The 19,516-nt window shown below is 36.0% G+C and overlaps 1 protein-coding gene across 2 annotated transcripts; it reads right to left on the bottom strand.

The window, feature by feature from the left end:
• Positions 1-1,210: 1,210 nt before the first annotated feature.
• LOC135641301 (actin-related protein 3-like) lies at positions 1,211-17,935 on the bottom strand. 2 transcript variants are annotated; one of them, XM_065156606.1, is made up of 10 exons: positions 17,474-17,935; positions 15,714-15,948; positions 15,411-15,635; positions 8,894-9,040; positions 6,664-6,756; positions 4,852-4,971; positions 2,523-2,633; positions 2,323-2,448; positions 2,154-2,252; positions 1,211-1,660 (listed from the first exon to the last, which is right to left on the bottom strand). In XM_065156606.1, exons 1-10 carry the CDS (start codon positions 17,518-17,520, stop codon positions 1,580-1,582), a joined length of 1,284 nt encoding a protein of 427 aa, XP_065012678.1. In that variant the 5' UTR covers positions 17,521-17,935; the 3' UTR covers positions 1,211-1,579. The 2 variants fall into 2 exon arrangements, with proteins under 2 accessions (XP_065012678.1, XP_065012679.1); XM_065156607.1 differs by lacking the exon at positions 2,154-2,252.
• Positions 17,936-19,516: the final 1,581 nt, after the last annotated feature.

Genomic DNA, 19,516 nt, shown 5'->3' with positions numbered 1-19,516 from the left:
AATAAATTAAAGCGAAAGGAAAAATTATTGAGAAAACTACTGAGTCCGCTGAAATTAGTGTAGCAACTGATGAGAATATTGGAAATATTTTCTTTGCTACTGATAACAAGACGAGGTCTAAAAATGAATGGATTCTAGATTCGAGTTGTTCTTATCACATATGTCCCAATAGAGATTTGTTTTCCACGTATGAATCTTATAATAGTGGAATTATTTTAATGGGCAATAATGCCGCATGTGATGTTGTTGGTAGAGGCACAATCCGAATTAAAATGCATGATGGTATTGTGAGGACGCTCACTAATATTAGACATGTTCCTAATTTAAAAAATAATCTAATCTCTTTAGGTACCCTGAATCTTAGGTGTAAATACATAGCTGAAGGTGGAGTTAGACATGTTCCTTTATAAATGGTCATTTTATGGCAGAAAAATTGATTTTGTTTCTTGTCTATTTGTTCCTGCCCAGTTTACAGGTGGTGTCTGAAAGAAGAACCAACATACATATGATATTTCATATCATCTTTAATCTTTAATCGAGTCGAGAAAACAGTCTCAAGGCTGTGGACATCGACCTGGGAGTCACGGAGTACACCGTTTTTTTGTTCTTATCAAATGGATGTTACTGATTTAGTTGATTCACATGGAATCCTTAAATGCACATTTACACAAAACCTAATCAGCAAGCTCACCCTTGATATACATACAAGATGTGAATTTGCTTTAAAGAAAGGGGTTGTCGATAATTCATATGAAGTCGGATTCAAAGTCCTTGATGTTCTTAATAGGAAAATTCACAATTTTGTGGAATTTATGCACTTCAGAAAGATAATCAAATTACTAATTGGTTGACAAATTATGTCAAATCTCACCAAGTTGAATGGATGTAGAGAGAAGATTGACGAAAGAAAAAAACACTTATTCCAAGGTGGACTAGTGGAGAATTGCCAATAATAAGCCTGTACACACCTTAAGCATGCTCGTGCAACCAATTCTTGGTTTGTGGCTTAATTCTATTGAAGAAAGCACAATGGCAAAAAGACCACTACGCTACACTTTCACTGATATATCCACCCAAGATTTTGCTCTCGTATGAGAATGTCTCAGATTTTTATCTCTAAGAACATCTCAAAGACTAGTTTTGTCTTGTGGAATACATGCTTTTATGACAATATAAAAGACTAAATTGCAGTTAAAGTAACAGCAGTACATGCCGAGACAAACACCGGTTTACAACAATATAGACAGTCAACATTGTTGCTTACAGTTCCTCGCAAATTTATACACAAAAAATGGCATGCTGACTTAATTTAGCTTTAGCTACAAGGTCATTCAGCTCAGACTAGTTCATATATGTAGAACAAACAGATTTCTTGTCACTTTTTGTTGCATCTAGTCTGGGGAAACTCGTACAAATGACTATGTAATGAATTGACAACATCGGAATTAGGTTGACTATTCATACAACATACCATGTATGTAGCAAACAAAGGGTTCCCTTGATCGTTGTAACAATGCTGTTGTAGAACTTTGCATGAGGAGAATCAGCTTTGATTGTGTAGGCACTTTGTCTTTGCATTTCAATGCATGCCTTTGAAGACAGGATTGGTTCTGCATATGCTTGCTCCATACTCATCATACTCTGCTTTTGTGTGGCAAGCCTGCACAACCAAACAAGATTTCATATAAAATCTTACGAAAATAATATATATATATATATATAAGCAAATAAGATAAATAAGAAAAATACCAGGCATGGTAATTGTCTGATTTTTTAAAGTTCTATCATTGAGTAATAAAACTTCTAGTCGAGTGGCTCGTAAGGTTCTGTTGATGATTAGTGCCTATTAAGTCACTAATAGTTAAAAATAGTTATAACAAATGACATACTAGGCATCTATTAAAAATAGTTACCATGCAGGAACATTACAAACTTCAAAATTTTTCATGACTTATGCTAGAATTGATTGATTTGTCCCACGTATACCAACAAATGACACATAAGCAACATTTGAACAGCGATCTTTTGATATATTTGACAAGTGTAACAAAAAAGAGTATGTCATATTAAATAAGAGAAAAATACTTTTAACTTATTTTAGCTAGCTGGAATTTTAAAAAATATATATATTTATAAAATGGATAGAGTAGTACCCTATAAAATTCAGGAGTAGAGGCCAGTATAGAACCTCCAAACCAAACTGCAAATCTCTGGATAGGATGACTGACGACATTAACTTGAATAGGTTGTGACTGAAGCCAGAAAGATAAAGCAGTAAGTGCCGAGCATATGTATTTGAATGAGAATCTAAAGAGAACTTACTTTTACATCTCCATCAAGTCGAGCAGCAGATGCCACAATCCTTGCATCCACAATCTTCTTTAAATCTCGTCGCAATCTCCTGTGGAAGTCCTTAAACATAGTTGATCCTCCAGATAGTACTATATTCTGAGGCAAATAATAAACTTTGAATTATGGGAAGTGAAATTTTAAGCTTTTAGCAGCAATAAGATCAATCCAACCTTATACAAAGCTCTCCTGGTGTCAATTGGTGATGACTGAATGCATTTGTCAATGACAACAGGTAAAGGAGTAATAAAATCACTACCATAAATCTCAGGATGGAAAAAGATCTGCAAAATAAAGGAAAACATTGGACAACAATGCTGTAGGATAAACAGTACTAAAACGATAAAAAGAATAAACAAAAATAATAACTTGAAAAAGTATCTATCTGTTAAACAAGAATGATAAGCTTGTAACGAACTGGCAAAATTGCGTTCTTAACATTCTCATCAAGAAATTTACTAATTTTTCCACAAATTAATATAAAAAATGTGAAAACAAGTGGAAATCCATTAAAAATGGAAAAAAAGACATAATTACTCAATAATCAATCATGATCTAAATGACCATAAATTAGCGTCAGCATCTAACTGTAAAACATTCATTGTGCACATGGTTATCCATGAGCTGGCTTATCGATTAACAAAAGAAAACTAGCAGTGCTGGAGAAATAACAATAATCAGAATCATTTTTATATTTTTAAAGTAGAAGCTAAACGAAGAATTGTACATCTATCCAAGCTAAATAATGTTATTGGATACAGTGATTGCAAGTATTTAAGGTGCTCCTGTATCATAACTAACCAGGAACAAATCAGAGCAACCAAACATTTTATGGCAGCATACATCAACCCCCCAAAAAGATACTGACTTCTTATAGATATTTATACCCATAGTTACTGATTTCCCACTGCAGAATGGAAGGGAGAGTAATATAACTGATGTACAGTATGTTGTAACGTTTTATCAAAGCTTCAGATTTTTTTTCTAGTCGTATATTGTTCTACAAAAGTGTGATAAATCTGAAACTGTCCTAACTTTGGAAAGCCTCATCATAACAGAAGTCAAAGAATACCCTACGAAGCAATAATTACCAGAATAAACACTATAACACAAAGCAATCTGACTTCACGAGAGAAAATTTAAGGTAGGTCCAATTACTAGGACTCTGTTATGAGCTTGTGCTAAGGACCCGACATCCGGTTATACTGCAAGAACTAAGTGTCAAGCATTATGACATAATGTCATCGCTAATTAGCTTAAAAGCATAAGCTATGCTGAAAACACAATTTCTTTGTCCATTTGGAATTCCTCGACTGAAATTTGAATGATTTTCTATGCTGCCAATTTCTTCAAACTGAGAGCAGATCTGAAAACCATAATGCTTTAACAGTTTTCTCCTAACTCTTATATAGATATCATGGAAGATCCATGTTTCTGCTAAACAGCGTGTCATAAATATTCAGAACAGGGTAATAAAAGGAAAATAGCTAATAAGCATAATTTTTTATGGTCAATTTGTAGTGGTGAAGATTTTCTCATTAAATCATCATTTGAAAGAATGTCATCAATTTGGAATTTGCACATCAACAATCTCATACCTGCACTTTAACAATGGAAAGGCTGACGAAAACAAGTAGCAGGCAATCATGGTAGAAACGGTAATAGGGTATAATTTATGGAAATAGAGAATAATTTGATGAAGAGAGATTTGATCAATATCAATGGCATAGCCTCCAATTCTTGGACATAATAACTTCCAACGGAAGCCAAAACAGATGCTATATTACAATCATACGGTAGCTAAGCTGTCAAGAAAACATGGTAAATGGTACTCCACTATCATTTGTTGCAAAATTGATTCTGGTGTTTGAGAAGGTGCTTTGTCATGATTGCCAAACTGATGCTGATCAAATTTCAAAGTTCCTAATTATTTTCTTATTCATCATACTTAAGTGTAAATGTCCACTATCATTTGTCCCTGATACTGGTGTTTGAGAAGCTGCTAAAATGCATCCCCCTATTCTCATATTCTATTTTTGGTCAAGAGTACTTGCTCAAAACTCTTTCTGATTCCAACAAAAGAGGAAGAATTATAGGATGTAAAAGGCTATCATACAAGTAAGATAGCTATTCATTAATACACAAACAGTGCAGACACATGCAGGACCACAATCATTTTGTAAACTATAAATTGCATGCAACAATCTGACACAACTAGTCTTACAAAGATATATATTGAACAATAGCCATTAGTGATCTTTTCTCCTTGAATTTCATCATGTTTCCTTTCTAAAGTACACACACACACACACAGAAGACTAACCTACACCAGCCTAAAAACAAATGTGTTTGCAAGATGAACCATACTGATTTATTTATTTTCAAAAAAATAAAATGGTACCTTGCATTCTTGAAAAGATTGACACTTGTATGTGACAGAAATTACTTCATAAAAGAAGTACAATCTTGGACTAATTAAAATAGTTAAATTGAAATGCGTACCTCAGGACCAAGAAAGCGCTCATATCCAATGTCACAGGTATATGATGCCCCAGTCTTTGGTTTAACTCCAGTCCATTGCTTAGTGTACTTGCCAGGCAACCTGTCATGTTTATTGAACTCCTGAGAAAATACAACATAATTATCAGCTAATAACAAGAAAAAAGCTAATAATAATAATAATTCTTATCACTAAAGATTATTATGTAGTTTTTTCGCAACATATGTGTTACTATTGAATAGGAATCTCCATGTAGAAACTGTTTTGATGATGTTTTTCTTTATACAAAATCCTTACTACTCAAAGCAATCGTTTCAGGCTCTACCATACCAGTTGAGATTTTTCACACAGCAACAATTATTTTGTCATGCTTCATGAGTATATTTCATCTTAAATGATTAAAAAACTCACAAATTTTTTCTAATATTAAAATTATATAAAATTGACAGAATACCTGGACATAGATGACAAATATCTACCTGATATAAATATTTTATAATCCAATTATTAGTAAAACCATAAAGTTAAACAAGATGTTTGGACTTAGTTTATAGATCATTTAGTCAAAAGTTAAGGAGACAGCAACTCAAAAACTATGAGACTGAGACACAGATATACAAAGGCTAACAAATAAGGTATGCAACAGTTTCATGAAAAAATACGACTAATATATATATCACGAAAATTTAGCACATGTCAGCAAATTTTCGTTATTTCCCAACAAATGCATTATGGTTTTCAGATGTATGCAACAAGATAGCTTACAGAATAGGTGCCATGTTATGGGACCAAATATTTATCAAAGAACTTTCATCGTCATTTTATGCAAAGTACACACTACAGAATTTTGACTGCAGTATCCTATCTTATATTAAAATGAAGACATAATAACCCTAGCTGTTGTTAGTCACTTGTGTTTGTAATGACCCAAATAGTCTCACATGGTTGGATTGTTTGATAATGCTTGACAGGCTTCGCTATTAGTAATTTGGGATCAAACATTTTGAGCCCTTCTATCCAAGATATTAGGTGAATTGACCTATTCGCAAGAACTAATACCCAATGGGTTCATCTAGGGTTGCCACATGAAAAACCTTCATCTCAATTTTTTTCTTTCCATTTCCTTATCTTTCTGTTACAATCCTCAAACGGCCTGCTGCAGCACCATATATAATGTTAATATAAGAAGTATAGAACATCTTTATCAGTTGCATATAACCAAAGAATCCTACACATATGAATGTAAGACAGTATCAGCCATTTGCCACTGGGGGTAATCTAGTTATTATACAAGACCAATAAATGAATTTCAGCTCTGTTATCATATATAACATAGATGGAACAGGATTTGCAATTATTAGTTGGAAACAAGCTTAAGATGTAACTGCTTGCAATGTTTAATTTTAAGTGGAAAAGTACAAAACTAAAAACTTCCAAGTATAAGAATGATCAGTGGTTCGCTGGCAGTTGTGACGATAGGTTTCACGGTTTCGTTTGATGTCAATTTAAAGGCTTAACACCTGTCATGCTTTAAGCTCTGCCACCAATATACATGTTTCCAGACATCATTATAATGACACTGACATACTGATCTCCAAGAGCTATATACATATGTCACAAGTTAAATTTCGGTAATAACATTAAGACACAAAAAGTATTTGGTGAAATTTAATGTAATACCTTGAACCAATGCTGGTGCAGTAACTAAAACCATATACAGAAAAGTTAAAATCATGCACCATCCAGGAAGAGAAATGAGACGATCGAAATATGTTATCTATGTTTCCACAGAAACATGTCACAACATTAATTACCTTTACAATGTCTGAGCATGTGTAGCAATACATTTCTTTGACCTTTCTTGCTACTTCCAAAGAGTCTTCAGGTGGTACATGTTCTCCTCTTTCCTGTGTGAATGGTAGAAATATTTATAACAAATATATAATAGAAGATTAAATACCAATGCAATTCACTGAAACAAGAAACGACATGATTATCAGATCCTAAAAAATTAATTACAACCAAGATAGTTCATTCTAAAAATAGCTTGCTAAAAAGGAAACATTGACATATCATGCATTGATATGTAAAAAAGAATATAAATTCAGATGCCGAATCAACAGAACCAGAGCGTGAATGCTAACATTTTTTATGTATAAAGGAGAAAAAGCTCTAGACTATAAACTAACCAAATTGCTGGAATAAGATACATTAAGGGTTTTAGCTGCCTAAAATGACAGAGCATCTTGAACTAGATTAAATGCTTGGCAAAAATTTTAGTATCAAGGATTATAATTTCAGGTACCAAACTTGTACTGGTCGTTGGCCAGACTGGTGCAGGCCAGCTACAAACTGGCATATAACTTCGTATAATATTTACAGAGAAAATGAAAATGAATCAGGGAAAAAGCAATGATCAACCTACTTCCTTTTTTATATTTGAGAGGATGCTGCATATTAAAAAAATTTTAATTTTATCATCCCTTTAAGATTCTCATCCACTCTCCTTCCTATAACAATTCACATTAAATGATAAACTAGTTCCTGTGCTCATAATAGATACATTTTCAAGCCTTGAGAAGGAAGATAACCAGGGAATAAGAACCGTGAAATGTCTCATAAGCTTACAAGGTCAGTAGGCACCCCTCATTCTCTCATCTCCTCTCCGGTAATTAATGGCTGAAGATAACTCAAGAAAATAATGCTTAGGCATTGTTTTTGACATCATCTTCACACATGCATTTCACTTCACAATCTTACTAAGCAATTCCCAAGGCTATTAACAAGAAAATTTGGATTAAAATCGACAAAGTCAGTTGAATGTGAAACTTGTCAATGAAAGAAATTGATTAAGTCTCACAGCAGAGAGATTAGTAAATATGAACAAAATAAAACTATAAAGCACAGAATACCCTGAAAAACCATCAGAAGAAATTGGCATCTAAGTTGTCATGGGGTATAACATTGCATAAAAGAAGCCTGCTTTAGAAGAGGAGGGTGTGATAAGATTTGAAGACCAGCAAGAGCATCTTTGACAAAGCAACATCGGGAAGAAACAAGAATATGCTGACAAAACAATTTTACTTTTCTGTGATGTTTATTTCAACAATAAATTAGATAAATAAATGTTGGTGAGATCGTGGCATGTTGAAAGAAATATAAACCCAATTCCAAGGTAAGTTAACCAACCAAACATGATTATAGTATCATCAAGAACAACAGAATGGATATTGTTAAGATTAGAACAATTAATCATTGTTACTCCATTTGTATTACCTATCATTGTTCTATTATTTCACCTCCAGATATCATTTAACTTCACTGGACATACCTCAGTCACTTATTCTAAAGTCAGCATATGGGATTGATTCATGTACCAGAGTTCTAATTTTTTAAGAGACATTGCAGTTTATACTGTTCACTTCCCTGATGCTCATAATTGTATCATATTTTATGCCTTCTGTGGTGTGGTCACCAAAACGATACTGACTCTTAACATTGAGATTGAGGTACTTCTCGAAACTGTTTCTCAATAACCTTATTTTCCTCTTTCTATTGTAAACCATTTTCACCTAGACTAGGTAGTGAGCATTCAGATTAAAATCATTTTGACATAATTGGCTATTTTGTGTAGAAGTAACTCTGTCAAAATTTTCTATCTAGCTTAAAATAGAATGGATGTAATGTCAACCAAGGAAGTAACTCCGTAAATATTTTCTATCTAGCTTAAAATAAAAGGAATGGCAATGTAAACCAAGCATTGACATATTACAGCCAGGTAGTAAACAAATTAGGGCATGTAACTTCAACATTTTTTCTCAAAACATATGAATTGACGAGAATGAGAGCGTTTCACTTGATTTCAATATATGACTAGGATGAGAATAAATCAAATCAAATATTTTCTTCGATATTTTAAGGATGATAAAAAGATTTTGATGGAATTAGTTGCATGTGATGACTGGAAGTAGGTTTCATTTGTTTGAACAACCAAAATCGATGTAATATAAAGGGAAAGAAAAGTTTTAACTGGGAGCCTTCTACCTTCATAAGCTGCTGAATAAATTGAGTAACATCCTTGCCTGCAATAGGAATTGATTTGATGCTACTTCCTATCACATAACCATCAGCAACTGGAACTACATGAGTAGCACCATCTCCAACATCAACAACAACCCCTGTCATTTCACACTGAAAAATCGCAGGTCAACTTAAAACAAATAAGAGTAATGCTGTATTGGTCAACCCAAAATTTGCTACAAGACAAGTGAGTTCTGTGAGAAAAACTGGCATCGTACCACAAACAAACTTATTAGATCCATCACTAGTCAAAACGAAAGTTAGAAAAAGGATAAGATGTTGAAAAATGGTCCAGATACAGATGACCAGCTACATTTATCATAAGCTTCATTAAGAATCTACAAAGAAAGATGCTAGAGTAATCACCTATATCTTGGTTGAGTTAATAATTGGTTCATTTAGAAAGATGGAACGGTTGAGTTCCAGAAGAAACTTCATGCTTCTAATCCAGTAATATATAAAATATCCTTTTATTGTAATGCTCAAGAAGCAGGCTAATTGATATGCTAGATTTATTATGTATAGTCTTCTTCTTCGATCTTTGTTGGTGTTTCTCCCAGCATGGCACCCATAGTTGCAGTAATCTTATCCAACTGTAAACATTCAATCATATCCCTCATAACATGAAACCGGGGGAGGGGGTAAAATGCAGAATGGATTTCGAAAGAAAAAACCGACAATACAGGTGTACTTGTTGAAATGAGTTTTTCGGATAGAAAATGAACGAACTCACGAAGAAAAGTCGACAGTACAATTGTATTTGTTGGAATGAGTTTTCCGGATAAAAAAGGAGCGCACTCATGAAAAAACTTTGATAAAAACAAAAAATAGCTCACCACCAAGTTTAAAATCACAAAAGGATACAGAAAAATCACCACCCCAAGGATAATAAACAATGATACAGGACTAAAAGCAAAAGACTCACTACTCAAGGATGCATCCAAGAGATACGGAGTTTAAGAGAGCACTCCAAGAGAGCTTCTGCCAATATCATCAGTTTCTAAAACCTTTCTAACCCTAGAACACTAAAATAAATACTAGTGCATAAAATAACCCTTCATGCATAAGGAATTACGAGATTTAAGTGTCTTACAGCTGATAACTAACTCATTTAATGCGTTCCTTAGCTATAAAGAAAAGCATATTGAAACAGTTTTAACTTTGTGTAGGGAATATGCTTATGAGCTATCATAATTGAGTGGGCTGAGTTGAAAACTATGAGGCAACATTATAGGCTGAAAAATATACCATAGCATCAGGAAGGTCCATATGAGCAGATTATAGCAAATTAGACACTCTCATGTTAATCTCCCCTGGTTGAAAAGGACTTAAATCAGCCACATTAAATGTTGGGGACACACCGTAATCTTCATGTAGCTCAATCTCATAAGCATTTCTGCCAATTCTCTTAAGCACCTTGAATGGACCATCAGCCTTCGGTTTCAATTTTCCAAATTTGCCTGGTGGAAACCTTTCCTTTCTTAGATGAATCCAAACCAAATCACCTGCATCAAACTCCACATGTTTTCTGTGTTTGTTGGCAGCTTATATGTACCTCTCATTTTGCTTCTTAATGGTTGCTTTAACATCCTCATGTAGCTTCTTTATCTGCTTAGCTCTTTCATTAACATCTCCACTAAATTGCTTAGTTGTTGAATGAGGGACCAAGTCTAAAGGACCAGTAGGATTAGCATCATAAACAATCTCAAAAGGACTCTTGCCAATGCTATGATACATGGAACGATTATAGGCAAATTCAATTTGTGGAAGAATGAAACCTCATTGCTTAATGTTCTAGACAACATAGCTTCTAAGTAAGTTTCTCAAGCTTTTGTTCATTACTTCAGTTTGCCCATCGGTTTGTGGATGATGCGAGCTGTTGAAATTCAAAGAAGTATCCAGCTTCCTCTAAAGATTTCTTCAAAAATGACTAAGAAATTTAGAGTCTCGTTCAGACACCATAATTCTTAGAATACCATACATTAACAGTCTCCTTAAAATACAAATCAGCAATAAGAGATGTATCATTTGATTTATTGCAAGGAACAAAGTGAGACATTTTTGAAAATTTATCAACAACAACCATGATAGAATCCTTGTTCCTTTAAGTTCTTGGCAGTCCTAAAACAAAATCAAGACTCACTTCCTCCCATGGAGCATTTGGTACTGGCAATGGAGTGTACAAACTAGAATTTTGACTTCTTATTTTTGCCAAATGACATACTCAGTATTGCTTTACACGTCTCTTCACATCTCTGAATATCTTAGGCCAATAGAAATTTGATTAAACAAGAGCTAGAGTCTTATCCCTATCGAAATGTCCTCCCAAAACACCACCATGAGCTTCAGCTAGAATTACTTGTCTCAAAGAACAAGATGGAACACACAAGACATTAGCTCGAAAAAGAAAACCATTTTGCTTTGATCCATCATGATTCAATTTTTCGAAACAACATATCCCAAAAACACTACACTATGAGTAAAAAAATCATACTTTTTCATATTAGCATAAAGCTTTTGCTATCTCAAAATAAAAAGTATCTCTTTAAGATGAATCATATGCTCCTCTTCGGTCTTGTTGTACACCAATATATCATCAAAGTAAACCACAACAAAAGTTCCAATACATGGTTTAAGTATGTGATTCATTAATCTCATGAAAGTGCTAGGAGCATTAGATAGTCTAAATGACATAACCAACCATTTATATAAGCCTTCTCTAGTTTTAAATGTTGTTTTCCACCCATCTCCAGGCCTCATTCTTATTTGGTGATAGTCATTCCTCAAATCAATTTTAGAGAAAATATAAGCATCACACAATTGATCAAGTAAATCATCTAACCTTGGAATGAGAAAACAATAATCCATTGTGATTTTGTTGATGATGCAGCTGTCCATACACATTCTCCAAGAACCATCTTTCTTAGGCACCAACAAAGCTGGAACCACACAATGACTCATGCTCTCGCGAATTAACCCCTTTTTCACCAACTCATCCACTTGCCTTTGAAGTTCTTCATGCTCCTTGGGACTCATTCTGTATGCTGCCTTATTAGGTAGAATCGCCCTCGGAATAAGATCAATGTGATATTGGATGTCACTCAAAGGTGAAAGGTCATGTGGAATTTCTTCCAGTACACCAGGATTAGTTTCATGATTACTGGTGTCTCCTTGTGTTGTTCATTCGCCTCTACTACTACTAGAGCCATAACATGACCACCCTTGTCTAATTCACCCTTGAATTCACCATAAGACATAAAAGCACTAACCTCCTTTTTTGGTGCATTGATTTCTGAATGTTGTAAAGGAGCCAAAATAATCTTCTTTTCGTTCACCTTAAAAAATAAATATGTTTATAGTCATCATACAACACCCTTCTATTATAATGTCATGGTCTTCCCAACAGCAAATGACAAGCATCCATAGGAGCAACACCATACTATACTTTGTCTTTATAATACTTGCCAATAGAAAATGAAACTAAACATATTTCAGTTACCTTGATATCATTTCCTTTTTGCAGCCAACATAATTGATAAGGACGTGGATGAGGGATTGTATCCAACTTTAGCTTCTGCACTATCTCCAAAGATACCACATTCTCAAAGCTGCCACTATCGATAATCACCAAGCACACCTTGCCAAAAGAAGTGCATTTAGTGTGAAACACGTTCTTTCTAACCCAACTTTCATCCTCGACCACATAGGACACTTGTAAGCTACGTTGCAACACCATAGACAAACCATGATCAGCATAAGTAATCTCTTCCTCATCATCATCGTATTTTGGTTCGTCGTCGGCTTCATCTTCTCCTCCATCACTAATACTTCAACCAAAGTTACAATCCTCCTATTTGGACAATCTGAAGCAATATGCCGAAAACCATGACATTTGAAGCATTTTCGACCACTTAGCATAGAAGAATTATGTGTTTGTTTGCTGCCAGCAGGTCCTTCACCCTTGCCTTGCACCTTCGATATCACCTTGCTTTGGACAGTAGGCTTGGAACTTCCTCCTTTTATATAGCCTTCTTTTGAATCGTACTGAGAACTCTTTTCAAACTTCTGTTGCTTTTCAACTTTTAATACCAACTTGCTCACATCATTTAAAGACCAATATGGCTGCGGTTGAACAACTTTAGCTCCCTTTTCATTTTCTCCTATGTCACAATTTTACTCTTCCCCTCGTGTTCTCTTTGTTTCTTCAGATTTTCCCACCAAAAAAATGCATTCCATCTGATTTTGAGTGACACAAGTTTTATGTCAAGCCCCCTCACCATACCCAAATAATAGGTCGGCTCTGATACCAAATGTCATGACCCGAGCCTGATGGGTTAATTGGCCTATCAACTTCGTTTAGTCTAAACCACTAACCAAAATACATAAGCTGAAGTTTATAGTAGTACACTCATCAGACCCTTATAAGTCAATCTTAATCTTGCTCACTTCCGATGTGGGACTAATCAGGGGTGTTACATTTTACCTTCTTTTGTTTTGGTAGTTCGTGAAAATCGAAAATTCTTTCTACTGTATTAAGCCAATCGATAAAGTCATCAACATTTATTTTACCTTCAAACTCTGGAATCTCCAATCTTGGGTTATATTTATTCTGCCACTCGTCTTGAACTCTATGTCTTGTCCGAAATCTTCTCGACTCCCTTGGAAGAGGAGGTGTATCGTCATCAGAAGTAAACTCTTGGACATCACTTTCATGCAGGTTGTTTCTACTTCGAAGTTCTTCAATTATTTCATTTTTTTCTTGTAGACTACGCAACAATCTTCATAGCTGCAGCCTTAATGACTCAGTATCATCTTCATGACAACTACCTTCGTCAACTATATCTTTTCCATTCTGGTTTGTCATGATCTCTAGCTTTTAGCTCGAACACCAAATTGATATGGGGGGGGGGGGTAAAATGCAGAATGGATTTCGAAAGAAAAAATCGACAGTACAATTGTACTTGCTGGAATGAGTTTTTCAGATAGAAAATTAACGAACTCACGAAGAAAAGTTGATAGCACAATTATATTTGCTGGAATGAGCTTTTCGGATAGAAAAAGAGCGAACTCACGAAAAAACTTCGATAAAAACGAAAAATAGCTCACCACCAAGTTTAAAATCACAAAGGGATACAAAAAAATCATCACCCCAAGGATAATAAACAAGAATATAGAACTAAAAGCAAAAGACTCACCACTCAATGACGCATCCAAGAGATACAGAGTTTAAGAGAGCACTCTAAGAGAGCTTATGCCAATATCATCTGTTTCTAAAACCTTTCTAACCCTAGAACACCAAAATAAATACTAGTGCATGAAACAACCCTTCATGCATAGGGAATTACGAGATTTAAGTGTCTTACAACTGGTAACTAACTTCTTTAATGCGTTCCTTAGCCATGAAGAAAAATATCTTGAAACAACTTTAACTTTGTGTAGAGAATATACTCATGAGCTGTCATAATTGAGTGGGTTGAGTTGAAAATTATGAGGCAACATTGTGGACTGAAAAATATACCATAGCATCAGCAAGGTCCATATGAGTAGATTGTAGCAAATTAGGCATTCCCGTGTCACAACAACACTCATTAGTGGTGCTACAATGTTCTCTATCTTCACTACTAATTTCTTTGAAAGTTAGGCGGACACGAAACACATGACAACAAAGGAAGATTTATAGTCAAATTTTAATTCATCCAACTAATAAAGCAGCATTTGCGTATGCCTAAACAATTGAGAAGGTTCTTGAAAATGGAAGAATAATAGTTTTTACAGTGGACAAGTTCATCTTTAAGGCAAGAATTTGCAAAATTTGGAAAATAAATAAACGAACCACCATATCACTAACCAGACATGTTTTGAACTAACAAAATGCACAAATATACCATGAACAGTAACAAAGTGCAACACAATGCATGAGGCTCTTAATGTTCAGGATTTTCAGAGAATTAAGTGTATGCAACCATGCAACTCTGCATATATCTTATTAACACAATATCAGCTCAAAAGGCAAGCAACTGTTCTTAGGAGTTAGAACATCTATATGACAAGTGCCAATAGTCCATGCTAACTAGCACTTATATTTCGTTGACCAAACGCAGGCTAATAAAAGAAAAGGAAACGGGTGTGAACTGCAGAGTATGATGTACTCTGTGCCTGTGGACACACGTCCAATGAACCTGAATAGCACATACAAGCATAAACAAGTGCATGTTCCTCATGTCTATGTATCATGCCCTGATTTCAGAAAACTACTTATACGATGTGCACTGAGAACTGCAACATGAAAACTTGCTTCATGAAGTTATTGACAACCAGAAAACTATATACATATTAGCAAATTTTGATATCATTAGTTCCTAAATTGGAGATGAGAAACTGAATTTGAATGGTACCTTGTACAATGAGCACTTCAAGAGCATTAATAAGATAATATATATAATTTTCAACAATCAAGCATGACATGTAGATTAGATATAACCTTTGAAGTAGTGTATCCAGCAGCAAGGGCAAGGACAGGTTGAACAGCTATATACAATCCAGGAACATTAAATGTCTCAAACATGATTTCTCCAGTATATTCACGGTTCTCAGGGGCAGTAAGTGGGCTCTCAGTTAGAAGAAAATAATGATCTTCTGGGTCACAGCGCAAGTAATTGAAGATACATTGTTGCCAAAATCTTTCCATTGCATCCCAATTCTCCACCTGTAAAAGGGCATTATAAACCTAAGGCAACTATGGGAGTACATAAACATGACTGCTACTTCTCAATGATGTGTTTACCTGACCATTCCGAATTGGGTAACTAAGATTGTATGCCGTACTAAACCGAGAACGCATTAAAGCTTCTTCCCCAATTAAAAAATCAAGATCGGCCATTACACTTGCATTATGCTGTGCTAGCCAATTTCCCTTAGCAGAGCTCCTTGATTGATTTGAAAAAGACTCGTTGACAGCAACTACAGTAGGTATGATGAAGCAAGGTTCAACATTGCCAGCATATCCCATCTTGGTATACCTAAGCATAAAACATTTGGGCCAGTGAAGAAAGTAAAATAACAATAATAGGTAGCTCACCTCATAAAAATATAACTACTAACAGTAAGTCTGAGTAGATGAGCATGAAGATGGCAATCCCCTCAGAGTCAAAAATATTTCACGTGAAGATCCATCTAGTGAGATTTTAATCAGCAAAATTTTAGTTTGTCTGTTCACATTTTAGAATATCACACACATCAATCATAGTGGGTTTACACTGACGCACAAGAACACCGTTTACCATATGGTTTAGTTCGGTATTAGGTCAAGCCACCTGCAACCCAGCTAAACAATAGAAGGATAGAAAGAAAGAAACACCTTGAAAGCTAGAATTTCAAAGCTTTTAGAGTTGGTTTTTCATTGTTCAAAGAGATGATGAGAGCCAAAAGTCCGCTCTGGGACACAAGTATGTTCAAATCATTGAGGCTTAAAGAAAGATGATATTTTATTTAGTCTGATCAACTTGAATATGAATTTGTCTCCTATTTCTACAGTGTTAGCCGGCTCGTCGAACCATTAGAAGGCAGTAAGAAGATAGTTTCTGTTGCAGTGTTCTGAGTCTTTGTTGTACTCTTAACTTTGCTCAAAACATATGAGCATCTAAAGCATATGATTTTGTTGGCCTTGTGTTAAATGCACAAACCCTTACTAATCACAAACAACTTATCAATATGATACCAAAGTACTTAGAAGAGCAGTACTGTGTCGCAAGAATACCTTATCCATCAAGACATTGAATAATCAAGTTAGCAGACCTTTAAACATCCATAATGTCAATCCCTATAAGGTGCTAATCTCATGATAACATATTCACCATGCTTGCAGCTAGTTAACAGTCAGGGTCACAGGTAAAAAAATAGAAAGCTACATATTCACTGGTCTACTAGTCAAACAGGTCTGATATTTAGCTTGAGATTCTGACTAAATTCTTAGGTTGCTGGATTAAGTAGTTTCAACTTTAGGCTTCAATATTGCTGCTGATAGGGTTTCAGGCCAAACTCTAGGAGTCAATTTAACATCCCACTCTAGCATAACAATAACAAGGAAATGTCTTATGTAGCTTCTTCTACTGCAATTGATTCATCAGGGAAGAAAGTGATCACATAGCGAACTCTACATCTCTTTCTAGCCCTAAAATGCATCTACGTTTGACACAAAACTTCTAACTCTAAGCTGAACTTCCCAACAAACCTTCAAATCAATTTCGCAGCTTTTCTGTATAATTGAAGGAAAAAAAAGAACCATGAGCACATGATTCATATTGTCATCGTGAAGAACATTGGTATGTCTTGTTGTAGCTTTGTGCTTCTATTGCAATCGATTTATCAGAGACGAAAGAAATCACTTTGCAGATTCTTTATCTTTACTCTGACCCAATGATGCATCTACATTTGACATAATTGATTATAGCTTTCAATGTTTTCAACTCTTGAGTTCACAAAATCACAACCGTGGAATCACAAAGCACCGGAAAGAAATCTAACACCAGCACGTCAAACGCGTACCCGGTGCCGTTGTCGATGACCACCGCGGGCCGGGAAGCAGCGTCCATCGGGGAACCGGGAGCAGGGATCCGCTGGCGAGATCCGAGCAGGGGTCATGGCAGTGGTGCCATGGCAGCGGCGACTTGGATCCGAAGCAAGCTTGCCTTGGAGCAGGATGACGACAACTTGGATCCGAAGCAAGTTTGTCGTGGCACCCACACAACGAAGCGGATCCCGAGATCTGGGAGGGGCGTGACGTACGGCGCTGCCGCTTGCTTGCCTTCTCCCTCCTGCAGGCGTAGCTGCCTCCGGATCTACTGCTTGGTTTGCTGCGGAATCGCAGATGAAGACATCACCGCCCCCACCGACGCCTTCGGGTCGATTCCACAGCTTTCTTGGTTGTTGACTCTCTCTCTCTCTCTCTCCCTCCCTCCCTTGCGTCTCTTTTTGTCTCTTCCCTCTTCCTGTCGATCGAAACGGGCAGTAGTGGTGACAGCTAACAAATCTCGATCAAATTGCCACATTTTTTTTCGGATTCAATAGTAGAATAATGTTACGAGGCGTTGACTTGATTTTGGGAACCGGATGGGCCACGTTTCTAATCATAACTTAATTCTGCTCGAATTAAGTTAATAGTGTTTTTTTTTTTGTTCTTCTGAGGAAAATTGGGGACATGTGAATTCTCATGTAACATATCATTTTAATTGGAATTATTTCTTTTGGTGTTATTTAAAACTGTTGGATGCAAAAGATAAAACTACTAGTCCACGTAAATAATTGATCGATCTTCTTTCGGACTTGTGTTGGCAAAGTGTAATTGTTCCAGCCATGCTTGTTGCTCTGAGATGTTGAATAGTAATAATTAAATTTGTATTCATTCGAGGTTTTCACTTCTGTATGAACTTTTTCCCCCTAAATTTTCTGCATTTTCTCGAGATCGATATTTTGAATTGTTGAAAAAATAGCTCTTATATATTTATTTGGAAATTAATTGCTCCAATTGTCGGGAAAAAACAGCTGTGATGTTGGAACACATACCAAGACAATTTATATTATTCACCATTGTATTTCTTTCTAATATATCTTGACATTTGATAAGGGACCATTTGGTCGGTCGGTCATTGGTGTAGCTCATAGGCTCGTGAGGAATTATTCGCTTTGGGCGATGGGCATACCCATATGGTTTTGCCCTTTCGGAGCATGTGAGCTCTAAAAGGTGTCTCTATGATGACCAGAGATGAACCTCTGTTGTCTGACCCCTCTAGGGGTTTTAATCTTCCCCTTAAGGGGATCGATCATACTTGGGTTGTTTATTACCGTCGATGTTGTACTCGGTTTAGCGTCGTCCCGGTCTTTGCGGGTCGGGGGGCACTCTGCGGGTGTCGTTCCAACATTTCGGAATGGCATTGGGAGTGGCCGACGCCGTCCTGGCCTTTGCGGGACGGCGTGGTATTTGGCGGGCACCATCCCGGCCTCTTGTTGGGCGGCGCTGTATTCAATCGACGTCGTCCCGACTTTTGCGGGACGACGTTGTGCACAGTCGGTGCCATCTCGGCCTTTTGTTGGGCGGCATTGTACTCGATCGGCGTCGTCCCGGCTTTTGCGAGATGGTGCTATGCACGGTCGATGTCGTCCCGGCCTTTGTGGGACGGCGCTGTGCCAACTCGGCCTTTGCGGGTCGGCGCGGTACTCACTCGGTGCCGTCCCGACCTCTTCGGGACGACGCTATGCTTAGTCAGCGCTGCCCGACCTTTGCAGGATTTGTGTTGACTGAGGCGTGCTGTCCTAGGGTGCTAATGTGGTCATGAATAATGGTAGGTTCCTAAGATGTGTCATTGAAAAAATGTTCAAGTCATTTCCATATATTCCATAATCCATAGAATAAACATAGGTGGCACCATTAGGTTAGCTAGTACACATCCACTATTTTCTTTTCTTTAACTTAAATCTGAATCTTTCATAAATCATATCAAAATTTTAATATTCACATTTAGGTCCCTAGCCATAAACTTCTAATATAATATCATTTAATATAAAAAAAATTATTAAATAATCCTCATATTT

This window comes from Musa acuminata, chromosome BXJ3-6, assembly GCF_036884655.1.
Source record: "Musa acuminata AAA Group cultivar baxijiao chromosome BXJ3-6, Cavendish_Baxijiao_AAA, whole genome shotgun sequence".
Taxonomy (NCBI): Eukaryota; Viridiplantae; Streptophyta; class Magnoliopsida; order Zingiberales; family Musaceae; genus Musa; species Musa acuminata.
This window is presented reverse-complemented; position numbering and strand designations above follow the sequence as displayed.

Coding starts and splice junctions, on each gene's coding strand:
- LOC135641301 (XM_065156606.1), bottom strand. CDS start 17,520: ATGGACGCTGCTTCCCGGCCCGCGGTGGTCATCGACAACGGCACCGG. Junction 2,634..4,851: donor AGCGCTTTCTTGGTCCTGAG/GTACGCATTTCA, acceptor TTTATTTTGCAG/ATCTTTTTCCATCCTGAGAT. Junction 1,661..2,153: donor CTACTCCTGAATTTTATAGG/GTACTACTCTAT, acceptor TTGGTTGTGCAG/GCTTGCCACACAAAAGCAGA.